We start from the raw sequence: 19,623 nt of genomic DNA, 5'->3' as shown, positions 1-19,623 counted from the left end.
ATTTAGGTCCTGTCCACCCATCTATCCATCCATATACCCATGTCTGAATATTGGCAATACTTTTACCTACCATGTTTTTCAATTTTCTCAATTGACTTGATAATGCCCTTTAAAGCACAGTGCCCCCTCAAACACAGGATCTAATCTAGGACCACGTATACATTTGGTTGTCATGTTTTCTTTAATCTGGTAACACTTCCTCAGTCTTTTACTCTTTCTTTGTCTTTTATGACAGGACCATTTTTGAAAAATATGAAAGCCTCCTGCCATTTTTTTTCTAAAGGATGTTTGTCATTTTATCTATTTTTTTATTCTTGATTGTATTCAGGTTACCCTGGTCAGATTCTGTATAAGTAATTATGTATCCTTCTCAAGGAATAATGATGTATTTCCAGCATCTAGAACAATATTCCAGAACTCAACTGTCAGTTTCCTGTACTGTGATGGCTTATGTGTTGCTGTGAGGCTGTCCACCCATGGTGGACAGATTTCAGTGGAGCTTCCAGACTAAGACACACTCTGAAGAAGGAAGGGATCATCTACTTCTCAAAAAATAGGCCAATGAAAGCCTTATGATAGAAGTAAAACACTGTTTGATATACTACTAGGAAACTTTATGAATAGCCCTGAAACATTGTCTGATACAATGCGAGAAGATGAGCCCCTCAGGTTGGAAGGCACTCAAAATAAGACTGCAGAAGAGCTGCCTTCTCAAAGTAGAGTTGACCTTAATGACATGGATGGAGTAAAGCTTTTGGGACTCCATGTGCTGGTGTGGCATGACTCAAAATGAGAAGAAATAGCTGTAAATATCCATTAATAATCACAACATGGGATGTACAAATTATGAATGTAGGAAAATTGGAAGTTGTCAAAAATGAAATGTAACACATAAAGATCAATATCCTAGGTAATAGTGAGCTGAAATGGACTGGTGCTGGCCATTCTGAATCAATCATATAATCTACTATGCTAGGAATGACAAACTGAAGAGGAATGGTGTGGCACTCATCATAAAAAAGAATGTTTTAAGATCAATGCTGAAGTACAATGCTGTCAGTGATAGGATAACATCCATATGCCTAAAGGAAGACCAGTTACTACTACTACTATTCAAATTTACACCTCAACCACTAAAGCCAAAGATGAAGAAATTTTATATTTTTACCAATTACTGGAGTCTGAAATTGATCCAATATGCAATCAAGATGTACTTATGATTATTGGTGAATGGAATGTGAAAGTTGGAAACAAAGAAGAATCATCAGTAGCTGGAAAATATTGCCTTGGTGATAGAAATGGCATCAGACACCGCATGACAGAATTTTGGAAGACCAACAATTTATTTCTTGTAAGTACCTTTTTCAACAACATAAATGCTGGTTATACAGGTGGTTGTCACCAGATAGAATATACTGGAATCAGATTGACTACATCTGTGGAAAGGGGCCATGGGCCAGGCGCTGACTTTGGAACAGACCATCAATTGCCCATATGCAAGTTCAAGCTGAAGCTGAGGAAAATTAAAACAAGTCCACAATAGTCAAAATATGATCTCGATTATATCCCACTTGAATTTAGAGATAAGCTGAAGAAAAGAATCGACGCAGTGAACACCAAAAACCAGACAGGTGGTGGGATGACATTGAGAACATCATACAAGAAGAAAGCAGTCATTAAAAAGACAGGAAAGAAAGAAAATACCAAAATAGATGCCAGAATAGACTCTGAAACTTGCTCTTCCTAAAGTGAATGGAAGAAACGACAAGATAAAAGAGCTGAGCAGATTTCAAAGGGCAGCTCTAGAAGACAAAGTAAAGAATTGTAATGGAAAAATACATAGACCTGGGATTAGAAAACCAAAAGAGAAGAACATGTTCAGCATTTCTCAAGCTGAAAGAACTGAACAAAAAATTAAGCCTTGAATTGCAATACTGATGGGCAAAATATTGGATGATACAGGAAGTATCAAAAGAAGATGGAAAGAATACACAGAGTCACTATACCAAAAAGAATTGATTGATGTTCAAATATTTCAGGAGGGAGTATATGATCAAGGACCAATGGTACTGAAAGAAGAAGTCCAAGTTGCATTGAAGGAATTGGTGCAAAACAAGCCCCCAGGAATTTATGTAATACCCATTAAGAGGTTTCAACAAACAGATGCAGTGCTGTAGGTACTTACTCATCAATGCCAAGAAACCTGGAAGACAGCTACCTGGCCAACTGACTGGAAGAGACCCATATTTGTGCCTACCCCAAAGAAAGGTGACACAACAGAATGTGGAAATTATCCAACAATATGATTAATATCACACACAAATAAAATTTTGCTGAAGATAATTAAAAAACAGTTGCAGCAATATATTAACAATAATATATTCCATAAATGTAAGCTGGATTCAAAAGAGGACGCAGAATGAGGGGTATCACTGCTGATGTCAGATGGATCTTGGCTGACAGCAAAGAACACCAGAAAGTCATTTACCTGTATTTTATTGACTATGCAAAGGCATTTTACTGTGTGGATCAAAACAAATTATGGACAACGTGAGGAATGGGAATCCTAAAACACTTAATCATACTCATGAGGAACCTGTACATACACCAAGAGGCTGTCCTTCAAACAGAACAAGGGAATACTGAATGGTGTAAAATCAGGAAGCGTGTGTGTCAGGGTTGTATCCTTTCACCATACTTATTCAAACTGAATGATGAGCAAATAATCCAAGAAGCTGGACTATATGAAGAAGAACATGGCATCAGGATTGGAGGAAGACTCATTAACAATCTACTATATGTAGATGACACAACTTTGCTTGCTGAAAGTGAAGATAACTTGAAGCACTTACTGATCAAGATCAAAGACTGCAGTATGGATTACACCTCAACATAAAGAAAACAAAAATCCTCACAATTAGACCAATAATTAATACATGATAAATGGAGAAAAGATTGAAGTTATCAGGGATTTCATTTTACTTAGATCCACAGTTAACGCCCATGGAAGTAGCAGTCAAGAAATCAGATACTGTATTGTACAGAAAGGATCTGCTGCAATAGACCTCTTTAAAGTGTTAAGAAGCAAAGTCAAGACTAAGGTGAGCTTAACCTAAGCCATGGCATTCAATCACTTCATATGCATAAGAAAGCTGGACAATGAATAAGGAAGACCAAAGAAGAGTACATGCCTTTGAATTATAGTGTTGGTGAAGAATAGTGAGAATAGCACAGACTGCCAGAAGAATGACAACTCTGTCCAGAGTGCTCCTTGGAAATGAGAATGGCTAGACTTTGTCTCACCTACTTGGTCATGTGGTCAGAAGTGACCAGTCCCTGGAGAAGGATATCATACTTGGTAAAGCAGAGGCTCAGAGAAAAAGGGGAAGATCTTCAATGAGGCAGACTGACACAGTGGCAGCAACAATAGGCTCAAGTAGAGAAAGGATTGTGAGGATGGTGCACAACCAGGCAGCACTTCTTTCTGTTGTTACATAGGATCTTTATGAGTAAAAATCAACTCAATGGCACCTAACAACCACCACCACCACATAACAATGCCTGGTACACAGAAAATACCAGTACATTTTGTTGTTGTTGTTGTTTTGCTTTAAATGAATAAATAAATAAATGACCATTCAGCTAGAATGAAGCACCACTATTTCAGGGTTTTATAAGAGTTCTGTGATGTATTGCATAAATTTTGGAGGTATATAAAAGTAAAGTTCTATAGCTGCTTAGATCTAAACCATAATTCCTACCCACCTTCCATTACTTACATTCCTACCCCTCAGTCATCCCTGTGTTACCAAGTTAAGAGCAAAGGGGAATCTTCCTTCAGGAGAAAATAACTCCTGAACAGAATGTCGTTCTCAAAGCAACTTAAGGGATAAGAAAACTTACTACAATAAAAGTAATACTATTTGCTTACCACAAATGTGAAAATTAGAATAGGAAAAAAAAAAATGAGTTTGATTCACTTCTAAGTGATAGTAAACTGGTCAGCGGTCACTGATATTTCAGGTAGACCCTCAGTTCTACCAACATGCCCTCCTCAATTCTATACTCAACTCCTGGCAGAGAGCAATAAAAAAATTAGATACTTAAAAAGAGCTAATTCTAATCATTCCTGGACAAGAAATTTATGGCAATTATAACTCATTCCTGAGGGAATCACCAGGAGATACTCCCTATTATACGGTATAATAATAATAATGAGCTTTGTTTTGCTCAATGTTAGAGAGGGAGTTTATTACTATTCTCCTCTCTTTTTCACATCATGTATAAATTTCCTGTAGATTTCTTTCCTTGAGTTTGTGATAGTTCAAATTTTGATATGCACCTGAAGAAATCAAGCAAAGTCTTTATTAATAATGCATGCTTATGTATAATATTCACTAAAAAATCATTTAAACAGGAATTTGGCATATATAGGCTTATTCTTTCCTCTAAGAGCACCTATACATGGGAAATCAATCTGATAAACCCTTAAACTATTTCTTTCCCATTTCTGTCTACTGACAAAGGCAGAGCTAAATTAATGTTTTCAAATTTAACCAGTGTATACTGCATGTAACTGTAGGGATGCACAACAAAGAAACCCAAAGGAAAACTGATTTCTAAAGTCTTTAGAGAAATAACATTAGATACATCTAAAGCCATCATTCACTGCTAATATCAAGTTAGTGTATTTGCAAAGTTATCCTCAATGGACTAAAGAAGGAGCGGATTTATCTTGTTAACAAGTTCAGTTTCCAGTGACAATGAAAATAGTCATTACAAAATATTTTGCAAAAACAGTTGGTAACATGGGCACAGATATATTACTGCTGATAAGTCCATTTATAAAACTCAGCTGCTAAAACAACTTTACTTTGAAGCACAGCTATTCTAAGTATATACTGAAAGATGGGTTATAGGAAATAATGATATATGAGGAAATATTTAGAATAAGCTTGGCTAAAAAAGTAAACCAAATCAACAACAGGAGATCTGAATAGTGGACCTGAAAAACTTTCTATTCTTACCTGGCGTTAGTTAAGTCACCTGCAAAACAAAAGTGAATTACACTGAATTCTACTCACAAGACTACTCAAAATAATTAATTGGGTTGAACAAAGTAAAACTGAGCTTCTTTCAGAATGGTGAGGGGTGAAGATAATGAAAGATTAGCACAAGTGACAAAATAACATGTTTTATTACCATCTATAATTTTAGGAATTTCTTTAGTAATAATCCATTCTCCAGGCTGTAAAAGTGACTGTCCATAATACATATCAGACTCTGCACTTGTACTTGAAAATGCAGAGCTACTGGAAGGTGTCAACTCTTCAAGTTTGAAGAAATCTAGGCCAGTTACTGTGCCACCAAAAAATCTGCAACCACCAAGACAACCACACTTATTCTTACACCTCTTATTCTTCAGGGTATCATCTGGCCACAGAAACCACAACCTAAATGGAACCCAAAACAAAACAAACAAAAAACAAGAACAGGAAAGTCTTACCAAGGTGAGATAGAAATATGAAGGAACAGTAATAAAAATACAGTGTACATCTATATAAAAACAAAGAGTTAAAACAAGAAAACATGAAAATCAGACTGCTAAATCCAATTTATAAACACCAATAAATACTGTCAAAAATATTACAATTTTAAGATATTAATCTATAAATAGATTAAACTATATTATGCTGAAATATATATGGTTTAAGAGACCTTATTTTTTTAGCATTTCAGAGGATATGTTAATGACAAATTTAATATACCAAATTACTATAAATAAGTGGTAAGAGATTGTCTATCAATGAAACCAAAATAATGTACCACCTTATATTCTAGAGAAAAAAAAATGATCTAGTTCCACTTCACTAAAATAAGAACTACAAATGAGATATTAACAATAGAGACAATGGTAGAAAATGCATGCAAAATTCTTCAGGCTCTGAGCAAGTGATCCAAATATATATTTTTCAGTCTTTTTGGGTTTTTTTTGAGGTATTACTTCAACTAGATAGTATCAATTTCAAATCACTTTTCTATTTTAAAAAAAAAATCAAAATTTAGTCATTCAGCAATGATAATTTAAGAACTATCAAAATAAAAGGCCATCTTGTACTTCATAGAATTATTTTGTACAGCAAAAAGTTCAGCAGAAAGCATGGCTTTGGAGTCAGCTAAACGTAGGTTCAAACTCCAGTTATGCTACTTATTAGCTTTAGAACATTGAACAAGTTAGTTAACATCTCTGAGCCTCAGTTTCCTCATTTATAAAATGACAGTTTTATATAATTTAATCTCATTAAATGACATACAAGATTGCAGTGAAAAAGTAGTTAGGAGCTTGAGAAAAAAAATTGTCATTGAATGCAAATACATTCTTCTACACTACTTACCACATAAACAGTCATACAAATGATTTAGATTAAATTGTGGACTTCTGGTTTAACACAGAACACTGAACACCAAAGGAGGGGAAGGGAAAATCATACACATATACCGCTGTGAGAATGAAGTGATGAAGTAAAGTATCAGATGCAAAATCTGGACTACCATCATACTTACACTACAAATGTTAGCTCCTCTTCCCTAATTTTACATAATCTAATGACTAATTCTCAACTTCAGTTTGCACTAGATCACCTGGAGAGCTTGTTAAACTATAGACTGCGGTGCTGCACCCAGACTTTCTGATTGAGTAGGTCTGGGCAGGGCCTGATTATGTAAATTTCTAATAATATTCCAGGAGCTCCTGATGCTGCAGGCTTTGGGACTACACTTAAATACTAATCTAATGAACCTAACGGCTTATAAGGCGGGTAGCTTTTCCAGTAATATCAGGAATGCATATATATTTTCTGAAAAACTCCTAGCAATCTAATATTCACAAAAGCAGTCAAAGCTGAAGATCATGTAGGGAGATGCAATCCACCATGATGAGCCCCTAAACATCCTGGTGTGTTTTTACTGGGTATGCTCAGAATGCAGGCTCTGACTACTCTGCCTAGGCCATTTCTCAGGGTGTGTTTGCAGCAGGCAACTTTGAGGGATGAGGAAATGTTTCAGCCTGGAAAAGAACAACGCTGCTTCCGTTTACTATAAAAGAAGTAGATTCCCTTACTCAGTGTTCCTCCCCATAACACAACTCACTGTGTGTGCAGGCATCCATCCCTTTGTGTCACCCCATGAGATTTAGAGATAAGGTTGCAAGATTTAGCAAATAAGTATGCCCTATACAATATTTAAGGAGACCTAGTGCCGAAGGCATTTGACTGCTAACCAGAAGGCTGGTGGTTCAAACCCACCAGCCACTCCTCGGAAGGAAGACTGGGCCATCTACTTCCTTAGAGATTCCGCTTTGGAAGCCCAAGGAGGGGTCGCTACAGCAGTGAGATAGTTAGTGCATAGTGGAAGGAGCTCTGGTGGTGTGGTGCCTGAGGCACCTGACTGCTAACGAGAGGTTGGCGGTTCTAACCCACCAGTCACTCCTCGGAAGGAAGGCTGAGCAATCTACTTCCATAGTGATACTGTCTCGGAAACCCAAGGAGGGGTCGCTATGAGTTGGGTCCGACTCGACGGCACATAACAACAACAACATGTACTTACTTTAAATGGCGTAGGTGAGGATGGAAGAGGTCATACTGTCTTTTTAAAACTAAGTGAGATTCAATAATATGCTCTGGCAAATTTTAAAAAGGCAAATATAATGATTTCTTGAGTACCAATGGGAACAGGTCTATGTACCCTTAAAAAATCTTCCTGCAGTTCTGAAGGCCCACAAAAGGAATTTTACAGAGTAAGTGTTGGTAATAATGGTGGGTTGTAGGAATAATGAACAGGAAGTAGAGGGCCAGAGTGAGTGAGAAAGGATAGTGCTTTATAAAATGTTACCGGGATATGAGTACTTTAAACTTGTTTCACTGTTGACATAGATATATAGATATAGGTATAGTATAGGCTTAGAAACACATCAGAAAATAATGTGATTTCCAGCAACCACACCATCACCAGAGAAGAAAGATATAATGTGTGTCCTTAAATATCAGGTCCTTACACGTCCCACTGAGATGTAGCAGTACAATCATATTAAGCCATTATTTGAAATGTTCTTCACTTATTCCTAACAGTAGAGTTTCTTCTATAATCATCTAGATTTACCATCTTACCCTGTAATGCATTCTTAAAATTTTCACTTACCTCTTAGTTCTGGCATCATGAATTTCTAAGAAATGTCTTTGTGCCTCATGTTTAGAATGATGATCAGCAGCTAATGCAATATCAACAGTAATAAGTCCTAAATTGGCTGACCCAGCTTCAAGCCAATAGGCCCTCCGTAGCACTGCAGGCTGGAGTCCAACTCTGCAATTATTTAATTGCTCAATGTATTGTCTCACTTGAAAATCCTGAATTGCAGCACTTATTCCTTCCCCAACCGACTGATTGTGGAGATTACAGTTTGCAACCCGAATTGCACCCATCTAAAGTTGAATGAAGAAAATGAAACAAAATATAATTTTTGTATTTTTAAGTAACATAGAATAACCTAGAGGTGTTAACCAGTTAAACCAGTTCTCTCCTGGCTGATGCAGTGAAATTGGAACAGACCTGAATGTGTAAAATGTGAGTATACCAACTAGATTACTGCCAGGACTGTGGAGAGCAACAGACCTACAAAGCGAAACAGTTAGCCACCATATTTAAACTGGGAACCATTGTTTGGATAGTGCCGGTCCAAAGATTTGGTTGCTATGCAACACACATGCTGCCCTTGTTTTCTAGGAAGGAGATTAAGTTTCTAGAATGGTACTGACCAGCAATTTTTCTTGTTACAGTTATTGTTTCAGTATACCCACAATGTACAAATTTGAGTCTGTTCCACTTTCACTTTGTCAGCCATGACTGAACTGGGAAGAACCAATTCAAAGCTCTGGAATAAGCTACAGAATACATGGTTCATTTTGTAAAGAGGAAAAGGTAGGCAGAAGAAGGACAGAAGGGAAAGAAGAACAAATGACAATGGTAATGAAAAAGGAAAGGCAAAATGCGGAAAGACAAAGGAAAAAGAAAGGAGGGGAACTGAAATAGTAAGTCCAACAATAGAATACAAATAATTAAATATTTAATAAGAAATAAGAGAATAAGATGAAAAGTTCAATAGAGAAGAAGGAAAGAAACGTTAGATGAGTTGTTAAAACTTAACAAGATTTTAAATGATAACCCATACAGCAGAGGTGGCAAATGTTTTCAGAAGCCAGATAGGAAATATAAATGCATAAAATCTGAAAGCATTCAAGATCAAATCTTTTAAAAATGCTACCAATTTACATCCTTGCTATACAAACACATATTAGTTTATAATTCAGCCATAAAGCAATTTAGTTAGAGTAAAAACAGTAAAAGTATGCTTAAAAAGAATAATGGAAGACAACATAGGTAAGTAAAATATGGAAAGCACCTCTTAAAATTTTGTAGTACAGGCAGTCCCCAGGTTAAAAATATCCTATAGGACAACTCCTACTTGCCTCTTAAACCAGTTCTGTCATGGCCAATGAAGACAAACATGAACAGACTCGAGGTTTTACAATTTGGCAGATTTGGCACTGTACCTGGAATGGGAAAAATTATGGGTCGGAGCCCTGGAATGGAAGACTCGGAAGAACTGTATTGAGCCCCTTCAGGAGGCTGATGCATGAAACTTTATGACTGGCAGGATTGTACGAGAGCAACACACACTGAAAGCAGTGTGGTCAGCTGCCATCTTTGAGCAGGACACTGCTACTTCAGACTGTGCTCAAAATCCAAGGACAAGAGATTTGGTTGCTATGAAACACATACACTGCCCTTCTATAAAAGGGAGATTTAGTTTCTGCCAAGGCTTCAACCCATAATTTTCCTGTTCTGCCTATCTTTCTGGTTCTACTTTAAAAATTCAGGTCTGTTCCAGTGATGCTTCTTTGGCCATGACTGAACTGGGCAGAACCAGTCTGAAGCTCTGATAAATTCTAAAAGACATAGTTAGGAACAAATCTCAACTGGAATTCTGGGACTGCCTGTATTCTGTGAGAAGGCAAACTATAAGCAAGTATTGTATTTCAAGAAATGAAAATTTGGTGTGGTAAAAAGGAAAAACTACATTTACCTTTATATTTGTAGCACACCCATGCTCCACAATATAAATATCAGCTCCATCTACTGCTAAACGAGTCATAGTGTATTTCAAATCATCTGAAGTTGGACAAGGCCCAGGAATGCAACTCAACTAAAATGAAAAGGAATTGCACATTTAATTCATCATAACCAAATTATTATTTTGGTACTTGAATATGTCTATTTATGTAAATAAACAAATAAAATTCTGGTTATATATACACTTTATTTTTAAAAATCAATAGCTTAAATTTATTTTTTATAATAGTAAATGAAGGTATCAGCAATTAAATTGTTAACAATTAAAAAACTAATCATAAGTAACCATTTTCATTCAAAAAGGTTAATATAATTGACAGAATACACATATAATTTATTATTGAGACTCAAAATGAATAGTTAAGGTTGTGATTTTGATAAGTAAGCAATGTTACAATTTAGGAGAACAGGTATGTTCCAGAGTGTTCTGCAAACCATGTCATGAAAGGAATTTAACCTTCCCCTTGCTTCAATTTCCAAATTTTCTATATAAATATATAGCCATATCCTAAGGTACAAGTATAATGATACATAAGACATGAGTGTTAACAGTATAAATGTAAAAGATACAACTTTTTATAATATCTCCATTTATCTCTGAATATGTATATTTTAATAATTGGCTCATATTTTAAACATTTATAATAACTGGCTAAGAACTTACAAAATAATTTTATTAAAGAAAAACATAGAACTGTAGTGTTTACTTCCTGGCTATGTGCACTTGATTTAAAGCTGATATCTCAAATAATCTTTCATTTTAGAAATTTCATAAATGTTTATAATACTGCTAACATATTTATTAACGTACCTTGGATTCACAAAATCGACGATCAATTCCATGCTGACATATTATTACTGACTTTGGTCTTTCCAATTCATACTCCCGACATACCACATGAAATATAAATGTCTGTCCCCACTCCAAGAGACATGCCAACTACAAATAACCAGTGACAGGGTGACAACACTGTTAGTATTGTAAACAAGTGTTCAGAGTTCAAAAGCGGATTAAGGATATTAACACAGCTTGAAAGGACCCAAAAGCTGTCTTATACCTACTGCTACATAATCTACTTGTTGTTAGTCAATATCCTGATTTTTCTACCTTGACATCATTTATAAGCTTCTGCTATTTTTCACTTGTGAATGACAAAATGTACTACCAAAATAAAAGCTTATTTTTACAGATATATTCTATTTCAGTAGCTTCTAAAGCAAGTAATTCTCAAGGCTATGTTTTAATTAGTCTTAAAAAAAGAAAAGGCATAGCCTTGAGAATGCTTTTCTTTTTTTAAGACTAATTAGAATCTACTGGATAGAAAAGCATCTAAAATTCTCTACCTACTACTAAAGCAAGCATTGCTGTGAAATTTTGAGTATCACACTGAGCAACCATTTTGGAAAACTAGGTATTTTGATGGTTAAAGTCATTTGTTTAAAATGTAAATTTGTAAATAAAGAACTTAATTAACCATATATCAATTCTTAAGTAATCAAATCTTGGGTTAAAGAAAAGCCCTTAATTTTATAACTGATTAGACTTCTTAACAATAAAAATACGAGGGATGGTTATACATCCCTCCAAAAAGTCTGTAATTTAAGCTTTTAGAAAACATAAATTTCATCTTTAAAGCATACAAAGAATAGAATAACATTAACAGCACCTAGAGAAACAATGATGCCAAGATTTTATTATAGAAAGAAAAATGTTTCATTTTTTAATTAGGGCAATTTATAAACATACATGATTATAGCATGCCTTAGAGTAAAGGAATTTTATCCAGTCTTTCAGGGTCAGTATGCTTTAATTACTTCCTATCGAACAAGCTGCTTTGTTATGTGTTTCAGTTTTTACTTGTATATTTAGGGATAACTCACTGCTGTCAAGTCGGATCTGACTCATAGCTACCCCTCCTTGGGTTTCGGAGGCAGTATCACTATGAAAGTAGATTGCTCAATCTTTCTCTCAATATTTATGGATAGGAGAAGGGAATGACAAGAAGAGAATAATTACAAGGCCAAAGAACACTGAATATTCTTTTTCCATTCATTTTATATATTCATCTTATACTGAAATCTCATTCAATTCCCAGATATCTTTTTTGAATCCCATTCATTTTCCAGCGGTTTCTAGAATCTTAATTTTTGCTGTCCTCTGAAAACTTCTTTCTGGTAAACAAGGTCTCTACATTCTTTATTTGCCTTCCGTTGCCACTACTTACTAGTAATATATGTGCCTGATAGCCATTCTGTAACTGTTTATCAAAACTGAGTATGCACATTTCTACCATGTTCCAGTTTTTTGAAATGCCAAAATAAGCATTCACATTATCATAAATATATAACTCTATGAGTGAAATGTTATAGGAGTATAGCTATTCAACTAAATTTTAATAGTCCAGGTCTAAAAGCAAATAATCCTTAAGGTTTCTGATAAAGGCAGAGGGGACAATGATCCAAGAAGATCACACCTAGAATCTCTGGACCAGATTTATTTACCAATCAATTCATTTTTTCTTTTTTTAAACCAAAAGTTACATCGTTAATAGCAGGTATAAAAGATGTTACCTTGCTTTGGGACATGACAAATAAAGTAGTCTGCCTTAGCATCATAAGTTGTTGTGTGCTGTTGAGTCAATTCCAACTCATAGTGACCCTATAACGTACAGCAGAACTGCCTGAGAGGGTTTCCTAGGCAGTACTCTTCATGGGACTGTCAGGTCTTTTCTCTTGTGGAGTGGCTGGTAGGTTTGAACCACTGATCTTTCAGTTAGAAGCCGAGCACTTAACCAGTGTGCCACCAGGGCTCCTTTAGCATCATAAGGGTTACTTCAAATTGTACTTAAGAAACACATAAGAAGGCAAAGTTCTTAGAAAATTATTGCATGTATTAGAAAAAAAATGATGTTCCAACAGTGAAATGCTAATATAATTTAAATGTTACATTGGTTAGCAAAAGGCTGGCGGTTCAAACCCACTAGCCACTCCTCGGAAGGAAGATGGGGCAATCTACTTCCGTAGTGATACTGCCTTGGAAACCCAAGGAGGGTTGCTATGAGTTGGGTCTGACTCAATGGCACATAACAACAACAACAATCACTTCTGGAAGAGTTCTCATTCTGAGTTTTTTCCCAAAGAAATTCTTGAATTCTTGATATATCATTACGAAGTTCCTGGGTGGTACAAATGGTTATTGCACTCAGGTTGAAGGTTCAAGTCCACTAAGACGTATCTCAGAAGAAAGGCCTAATGATCAGCTTCCAAAATAATTAGCCATTGAAAGCCCTGTGGAGCACAGTTCTGCTCTGACATATATGAGGTCACCATGAGTTGGAATCAATTTGATGCTAACTGGTGGTGGTAATGATATACCAATCAATTATATGTGGTTCAGGAAAGTGAAACTTGTCTCTGACTTGGCTATGTTGGCCAAGAACATTCTGAATAACAAGAATGGCTTCTAATGAAAAAAAAAACAAAGGTTGCCTGTCAATCAGAAAGCCATTAGCAAAAAACACAATGTATATTCATAGTCAACACACAAGTTACTCTTTGGGAAAGGGGTAAGGAAAGGAAGAGAAAATAAGGCAGGGGACAATGTGATGAGAATCCATACCTGTGGTGCTGTGACCTTAGCTGTAAGGCTTCCAGCCTGCACATCAATTAGCCATGCATATTCTAAGGAATCACTTCCCAAAGGAAGACCTTCTGCTGAGAACATAGCATGTGCTCTCAGCTGCAGACCTGACAAATTGATGTGACCTTCCCTGAGTACTTCATCCACAGAAGGTCGCTGCTGAAAACAATAACATTGAGACTGTAAGAAGTACAAAAAAATCATATTTTAATTTCTAGCTGCTTTGCCCCTCCAGAAGGAACTCCGGTGGTGCTGTGGTTAAAGCACTGAGACGCTAATCACAAGTCTGGTGGTTCAACCCACCAGCCGCTCAGTGGGAGAATGATGGGGCAGTCTGTTTTTATAAAGGTTTGAAGCCTTGGAAACTCCATAGGGCAGGTCTACTCTGTCCTATAGGGTCACAACGAATCTGAACAACTCGATGGCTGTGGCTTTTGTTTTGTTTTGGGATGGCCCTCCAGAGATGAACAGGAAAAACTATGCTTTCTAGAAAATAAGATTTTAGAATCCATAAGCTCCTAACACAACCTTAGACCCATAAAAGTCTGAATTAAGCTTCTTTAGAGCTCAACTACAAAGCAAGATAGCCAAATCCTAAAAAGTATGCAGATCTCATATGACCGGTGACTGTTTCTGTAAGTAAAAACAAACTAGTACACTAGCTGACAGAGAATATAAGAGACCAACCTTTTCGTAGGAAAGTTAAGAATATTAAGATCGAAATACTAAAAACAAAAAAAATAACAGGGACCAACAAACACCATTATGACCATAAAATGAAGCACTGAAGAGAGAAAGCCAACTTCCATACAGATTTTGAAGACTATACATACAGGAGGAACAAATACTTTTAACTAAGAGAATAAGTATATACTCACTGTTAAAAAGCAGTATACATTTCAAAGAGAAAACTTCTAAGACTATTCAAAGAGATAGAGGATATGTCCTAAAAGGTGTTCTGTGGAACAGTAGTTTCAGAGAACATGATAAGAAATAAAGAATCAAGTAATTTTAGAAATGTTCTACCCATCAGTCATTACGTTTTTTGAACCTACTTTCCAATCTCCCTCAAATGAACTGAATTCCTTCCATCTCCACTGGTCCAAATATTTGCAATATGCTTCTTATGGCCTGCCTGTAGTCACATTTACATCTCTATGCTCTATACTTTCACAAACAACCACAGAGATCTTTTAAAAATGGAAATTCAATGTCACTTTCTTAGATAACATCTAATATCCTTAAAATACACATCAATCAAAAATCCGTGTACGCTTTCTTGTTAGGTGCTTTCAAATCAGTTTCGACTCAGTATGAGTCAACTTCCAGTCGACTGTCCAAGTAACTGTCTTCTAAATTTCTTGGCATAAACAGGAGGGCTCTTCCAGAATGCATCTGTTGAATGCATTCTGTTGAACGCATCCAGAGTTGCATGTTTGTTGAAACATCTCAATGGGAATGGAGTTTTTCGTCATTCCTTTAGTGAACTTCTTCCTTCAATACCATCAGTTCTTGATCATATGCTACCTTCTGAAATGGCTGAACGTTGACCAATTATTTTTGGTACAGTGACGTGTATTCCTTCCATCCTCTTTCTGTTGCTTCTTGCATCATTCAATATTTTGCCCATCAAAAACCAAACCAAACTTACTGCCATCAAGTCGATTTCAACTCATAGTGACCCCTCCTTAAGTTTCTGAAGTGGTATCTCTACGGAAGTAGATTGCCCAGTCTTCCTTCTGGGAGTGGCTGGTGGTTCTAGTTAGGCACTATATCACCAGAGCTGCTATTTTCATAGAATCCTCCAATATCGCAACTTAAGAATTAAATTTTTTTCTTCAATTCTTTAACATTGAGAGATGTTATGTGTGTTCTTCCCTTTTGATTTTCTTTGTATATTTATTTATAATACTTTGTCTTCTCAAGTTGCCCTTTGAAATCTTCTGTTCAGAACTTCTACTTTACCATTTTTTCTATTCACTTTAGTTACTCTCCATTCATGAGCCAAGTTTCAAAGTTTCTTCTGATATCCATTTTGGTCTTTTCTTCCTTTTCTGTCTTTTTAATGACTGTTTGGAAGCAGCACTCAAGAAATCAGACATGACATTCCACAGGGCAAATCTGCTGCAATGCTTTAAAGCACTGAAAAGCAAAGATGTCACTTTGACGACTAAGGTGCACCTAACCCAAGCCATAGTATTTTCAATCATCTCATATGCACGTAAAAGCTGGACAATGAATAAGGAAGATCAAAGAGTTGATGCTTTTAAGTTGGGGTGTTGGCAAAGAATATGGAAAATACCATGGACTGCCAGAAGAACAAGCAAATCTGATGATCTTTGGGTGTTATATTCATCTTTCTGTTTATAATTTTATTTAGCCTTACATTAAAATCAGTTTATACTTCTAAAGCACACATTTGACTAAAAGTGAAGAACCACCACCACCCACTGCCATCGAGTTGATTTTGCCTCATAGCAACCCCACTGCGTTTCTAAGGCTGTAAGTCTTTATGGAAGTAGATCATCTCATCTTCCTCCAGTGCAGCAGCTGGTGGATTTGCACTGCTGACCTTGAGGTTAGCAGCCAAATGCCTTACCCACAACGCCACCAGAGCTCCTCCAAAGTAGGGAAAGGGGTCCTAACGTAGTGGTAGGTGCCAAGATAAGCCATTTTGGCATTAAAAAAAAAAACTTTTTTTTTTTTTTAAAATTTATTGTGGTTTAAATATACATGTAACAATTTTTTTTTTTTTTTTTTTGCCATTTCAGCATTCTTCATGTGTACAATTCACTGACATTAGTTATGTTTACCTGTTTCCAACTTTTCCCAACATGGAGCTGGTTAATACTAATATGCATGCTGTGATTTTTACAAAAAGTATCAGCAGTTTTTATACAATTAGTTTTTCCCTTCTATAAATATATGAAAAGTTATAGAGTATTTCTTTCTGTTTCTAAAAACAAAAGATACAGAATTTCCAATTGTTTGGACATTTTAGCAAAAGAGAGCAGCAAAAACAAATCTTGAGCTTTTGTAAAACACAATTCATTATCAACTCCCTATTATCTATTTGTCTCTCTCTCATACGTATTCAGAAAACTTAATAGTTAAATTAAAAATCTCTAATTTAAAAAGCTATATGTTTCACAGACTGCCATCAAGTTGTCAGTGGTTCAAACCCACCAGCTGCTCCATGGAAAGAAGACTGGGCAATCTACTTCCCATAAAAATTTACAGCCTCAAAAACCCAATGGGGGTCACTATGAGTTGGAAATGACTTGATGGCAGTGAGTTGTTTTTTTTTTTTCCATATACAGAAGCTAATACACTGTTTTGACCCCATAAATATAAAAAATAAATCCCTAAATTTTCATATAAACTTATCTTCACATTACCTGATAGTTATCACTGACAAACACATTCAGGGGTGACAGGACTAGTTGTAGCATGGTCTCCCTAAATCCTTTTTTCATTTCAAAACACAGTCTTTCCAAGAAAGCTGTAGGGCATTCAGGACCATCAGTAGTCCCATGCTACAAGGCAAACAAAATGCCAAAATTAAGATACAGAAAAAGTAAAGATTAAGGAAGTATAAGAAAATAAAAATTACACTTATCATGATTAGCTGACTGTGAATCTTTAAAAATAATAAATAATGTTTACAGACAAAAAAATAACTATTCTGTACCCCAACAAGGACAGCTGCACAGGTCACCAGCAGTGACTTCTCTGGTGTGCAATCCTGGGTTCATGACATATAGCCTGTATGCTCCACAATGCTCTAGGGCCATTCCCTGCCTATCTGGCCTGGCTCAAAAGTCCCTGGGCCCTTCAGTGCAAGATAATCTCATTTCAAGCCCAGCAGGTCCAAGGGGCATCCTTAGAGGGAATAAGGATACAGTGCAGAGCCAACATGCCTGACACAATTCAACCTCCAAGGTGAACCTCCTAGAAATGAATTTTGTAATAGGTCCACCAAAAGACCCCAAATTAGTATAGTGTCTGAAGATAAAGGGTAAGGAAATATAAGTTCTAGAATATCTATCAGGTTAACTATAACTCAACAATTCAACATCAAGATAAAATGTTCTAAAAAGTTACACAGAACAGAAAAGAATAAAATTAAAACAATAAAAATAGAAAATAAAGTTAGCTTTATGAAAGTAAAAGTAATTTTAGAAGTTCTTGAGTCTATAACTTTTTAATAAGTGCTTGTGTGCATACATATACATATATAGTCATAGTCTCCTATACTATGTGGATTTTATAATATACTCTAGGCTATTCTGATATGTAGATACTTACAACAGGAAGACTCCCATGAACTTTGTACAAATTAACAAGCACGGTAATATCCCAAGGACGCAAAGAAAGTGGATGAACTAATTTGGCTGAACTTTCATTTTCCTTTCTGTCATTTTCAACTCCAACAGCAGTCCACCCAGAGCTGGATGACGTTGACAGTGAAAGAACAGGACTAGAAATAACCTCTTCAAAATCCATATACATGTCATCTTCCCCAAAGTAATTTTCCTATAAATATTAAGAAAAAACAAACTGCTATCAAAAGAGAAAATAATAATAAACTTTCACCTAAGAGTCCTAAAGGAGCTCTGGTGGTGTAGTGCTTAAAGCACTTGACTGCTAACCAGAAGGCTGGTGGTTCAAACCCACTGGCCACTCCTCAGAAGGAAGGTTGGGCAATCTACTTCCATAGTGATACTGCCTTGGAAACCCAAGGAAGGGTCGCTATAAGTCAGATCTGACTTGATGGCAGTGAATTTGGTTTTTGGTTTGGAAGAGCCCTAAATTTGTAAACCAAGTATTCCTTAATCTGTTGTATTTAATAAAAAAACATCAGGTCTATTTCCTTAAAATGAAATACATACACACAAAAGTATATATATATATATATATTCAAGACTTACACTTAGCTCCTTAGTAAGCATATGTTTAAGAAAAAAAAAGTTACAGAAGTTGATAGCAAAACTTCATTACAAAACTACCCAATGCTAGGAAAAACTTGTAATTCAGGTCCTAGAAGGTATCTTTGAAGATCTATGGTCAGTGGTTTTCCATCTGTTTCTCAAGAGTTCTGTGACAGTATCCAGGACATCCTTTAGAGGAAGCAGATCAATTTAATGAAAATGAATTCTTTTGTTGTTGCTGTTGTTAGGTGCCATGGAGTCAGTTCCAACTCACAGCAACCCTATGCAAAACAGAACAGAACGAAACACTGCCCAGTCCAGAGCCATCCTCACAATCATTGCTATGTTTGAGCTCACTATTATAGCCACTGTGTCACTTCATCTCATTGAAGGTCTTCCTCTTTTTCACTGACCTTCTACCAAGCATGCATGGTGTCCTTCTCCAGGGACTGGTCCCTCCTGATAACATGTCCAAAGTATGTAATCCAATTAGCTAAATATGCTAAATCTCATATTCTGGTTGCAATATTTACTAAGAATGTTTTAATCATTTCAATATAAATGTCCAATTTTGGTTACTGATGAGATAAAAGTATATGTTATCAATAGTTATCAAAACTTCCTCTCACATACTCATCTTGGTCTTTTATGCTGGAATGTTTCAACCATTAATATTCTCACTTCTTTTGGATGTTTTAAAACTAAATTTAAATTGAGTTTTAGTTGAAATTCTTTTTCCTTCCAATTGATTCTGAATCTAAATTTTGCCTATTTGACTTGTCAGCAGTAATGAAAAGTTGTTAAAATATTCCTGCCAACACTGTTAACTCTGTCAGTTAACTATTACTAGCCTAAATATTTGTTCCT

General features: G+C 35.9%; 1 protein-coding gene across 1 annotated transcript in view; it reads right to left on the bottom strand.

The window, feature by feature from the left end:
* KIAA1109 (KIAA1109 ortholog) overlaps nt 1-19,623 on the bottom strand; it is a 311,628-nt gene that overhangs the window by 199,249 nt on the left and 92,756 nt on the right. The window contains exons 19-25 of the mRNA XM_042781736.1: nt 18,134-18,361; nt 17,224-17,361; nt 13,805-13,984; nt 10,997-11,125; nt 10,139-10,258; nt 8,197-8,477; nt 5,203-5,453 (exon numbers count right to left, since the gene is read on the bottom strand). Of these exons, the coding sequence (XP_042637670.1) occupies nt 5,203-5,453; nt 8,197-8,477; nt 10,139-10,258; nt 10,997-11,125; nt 13,805-13,984; nt 17,224-17,361; nt 18,134-18,361 (1,327 nt within the window). The remainder of the gene's footprint in view (nt 1-5,202; nt 5,454-8,196; nt 8,478-10,138; nt 10,259-10,996; nt 11,126-13,804; nt 13,985-17,223; nt 17,362-18,133; nt 18,362-19,623) is intronic.

The sequence above is a fragment of the Orycteropus afer genome, unplaced genomic scaffold, assembly GCF_000298275.1.
Source record: "Orycteropus afer afer isolate SDZICR_OR568_19922 unplaced genomic scaffold, OryAfe1.0 scaffold00162, whole genome shotgun sequence".
NCBI lineage: Eukaryota > Metazoa > Chordata > Mammalia > Tubulidentata > Orycteropodidae > Orycteropus > Orycteropus afer.
This window is presented reverse-complemented; position numbering and strand designations above follow the sequence as displayed.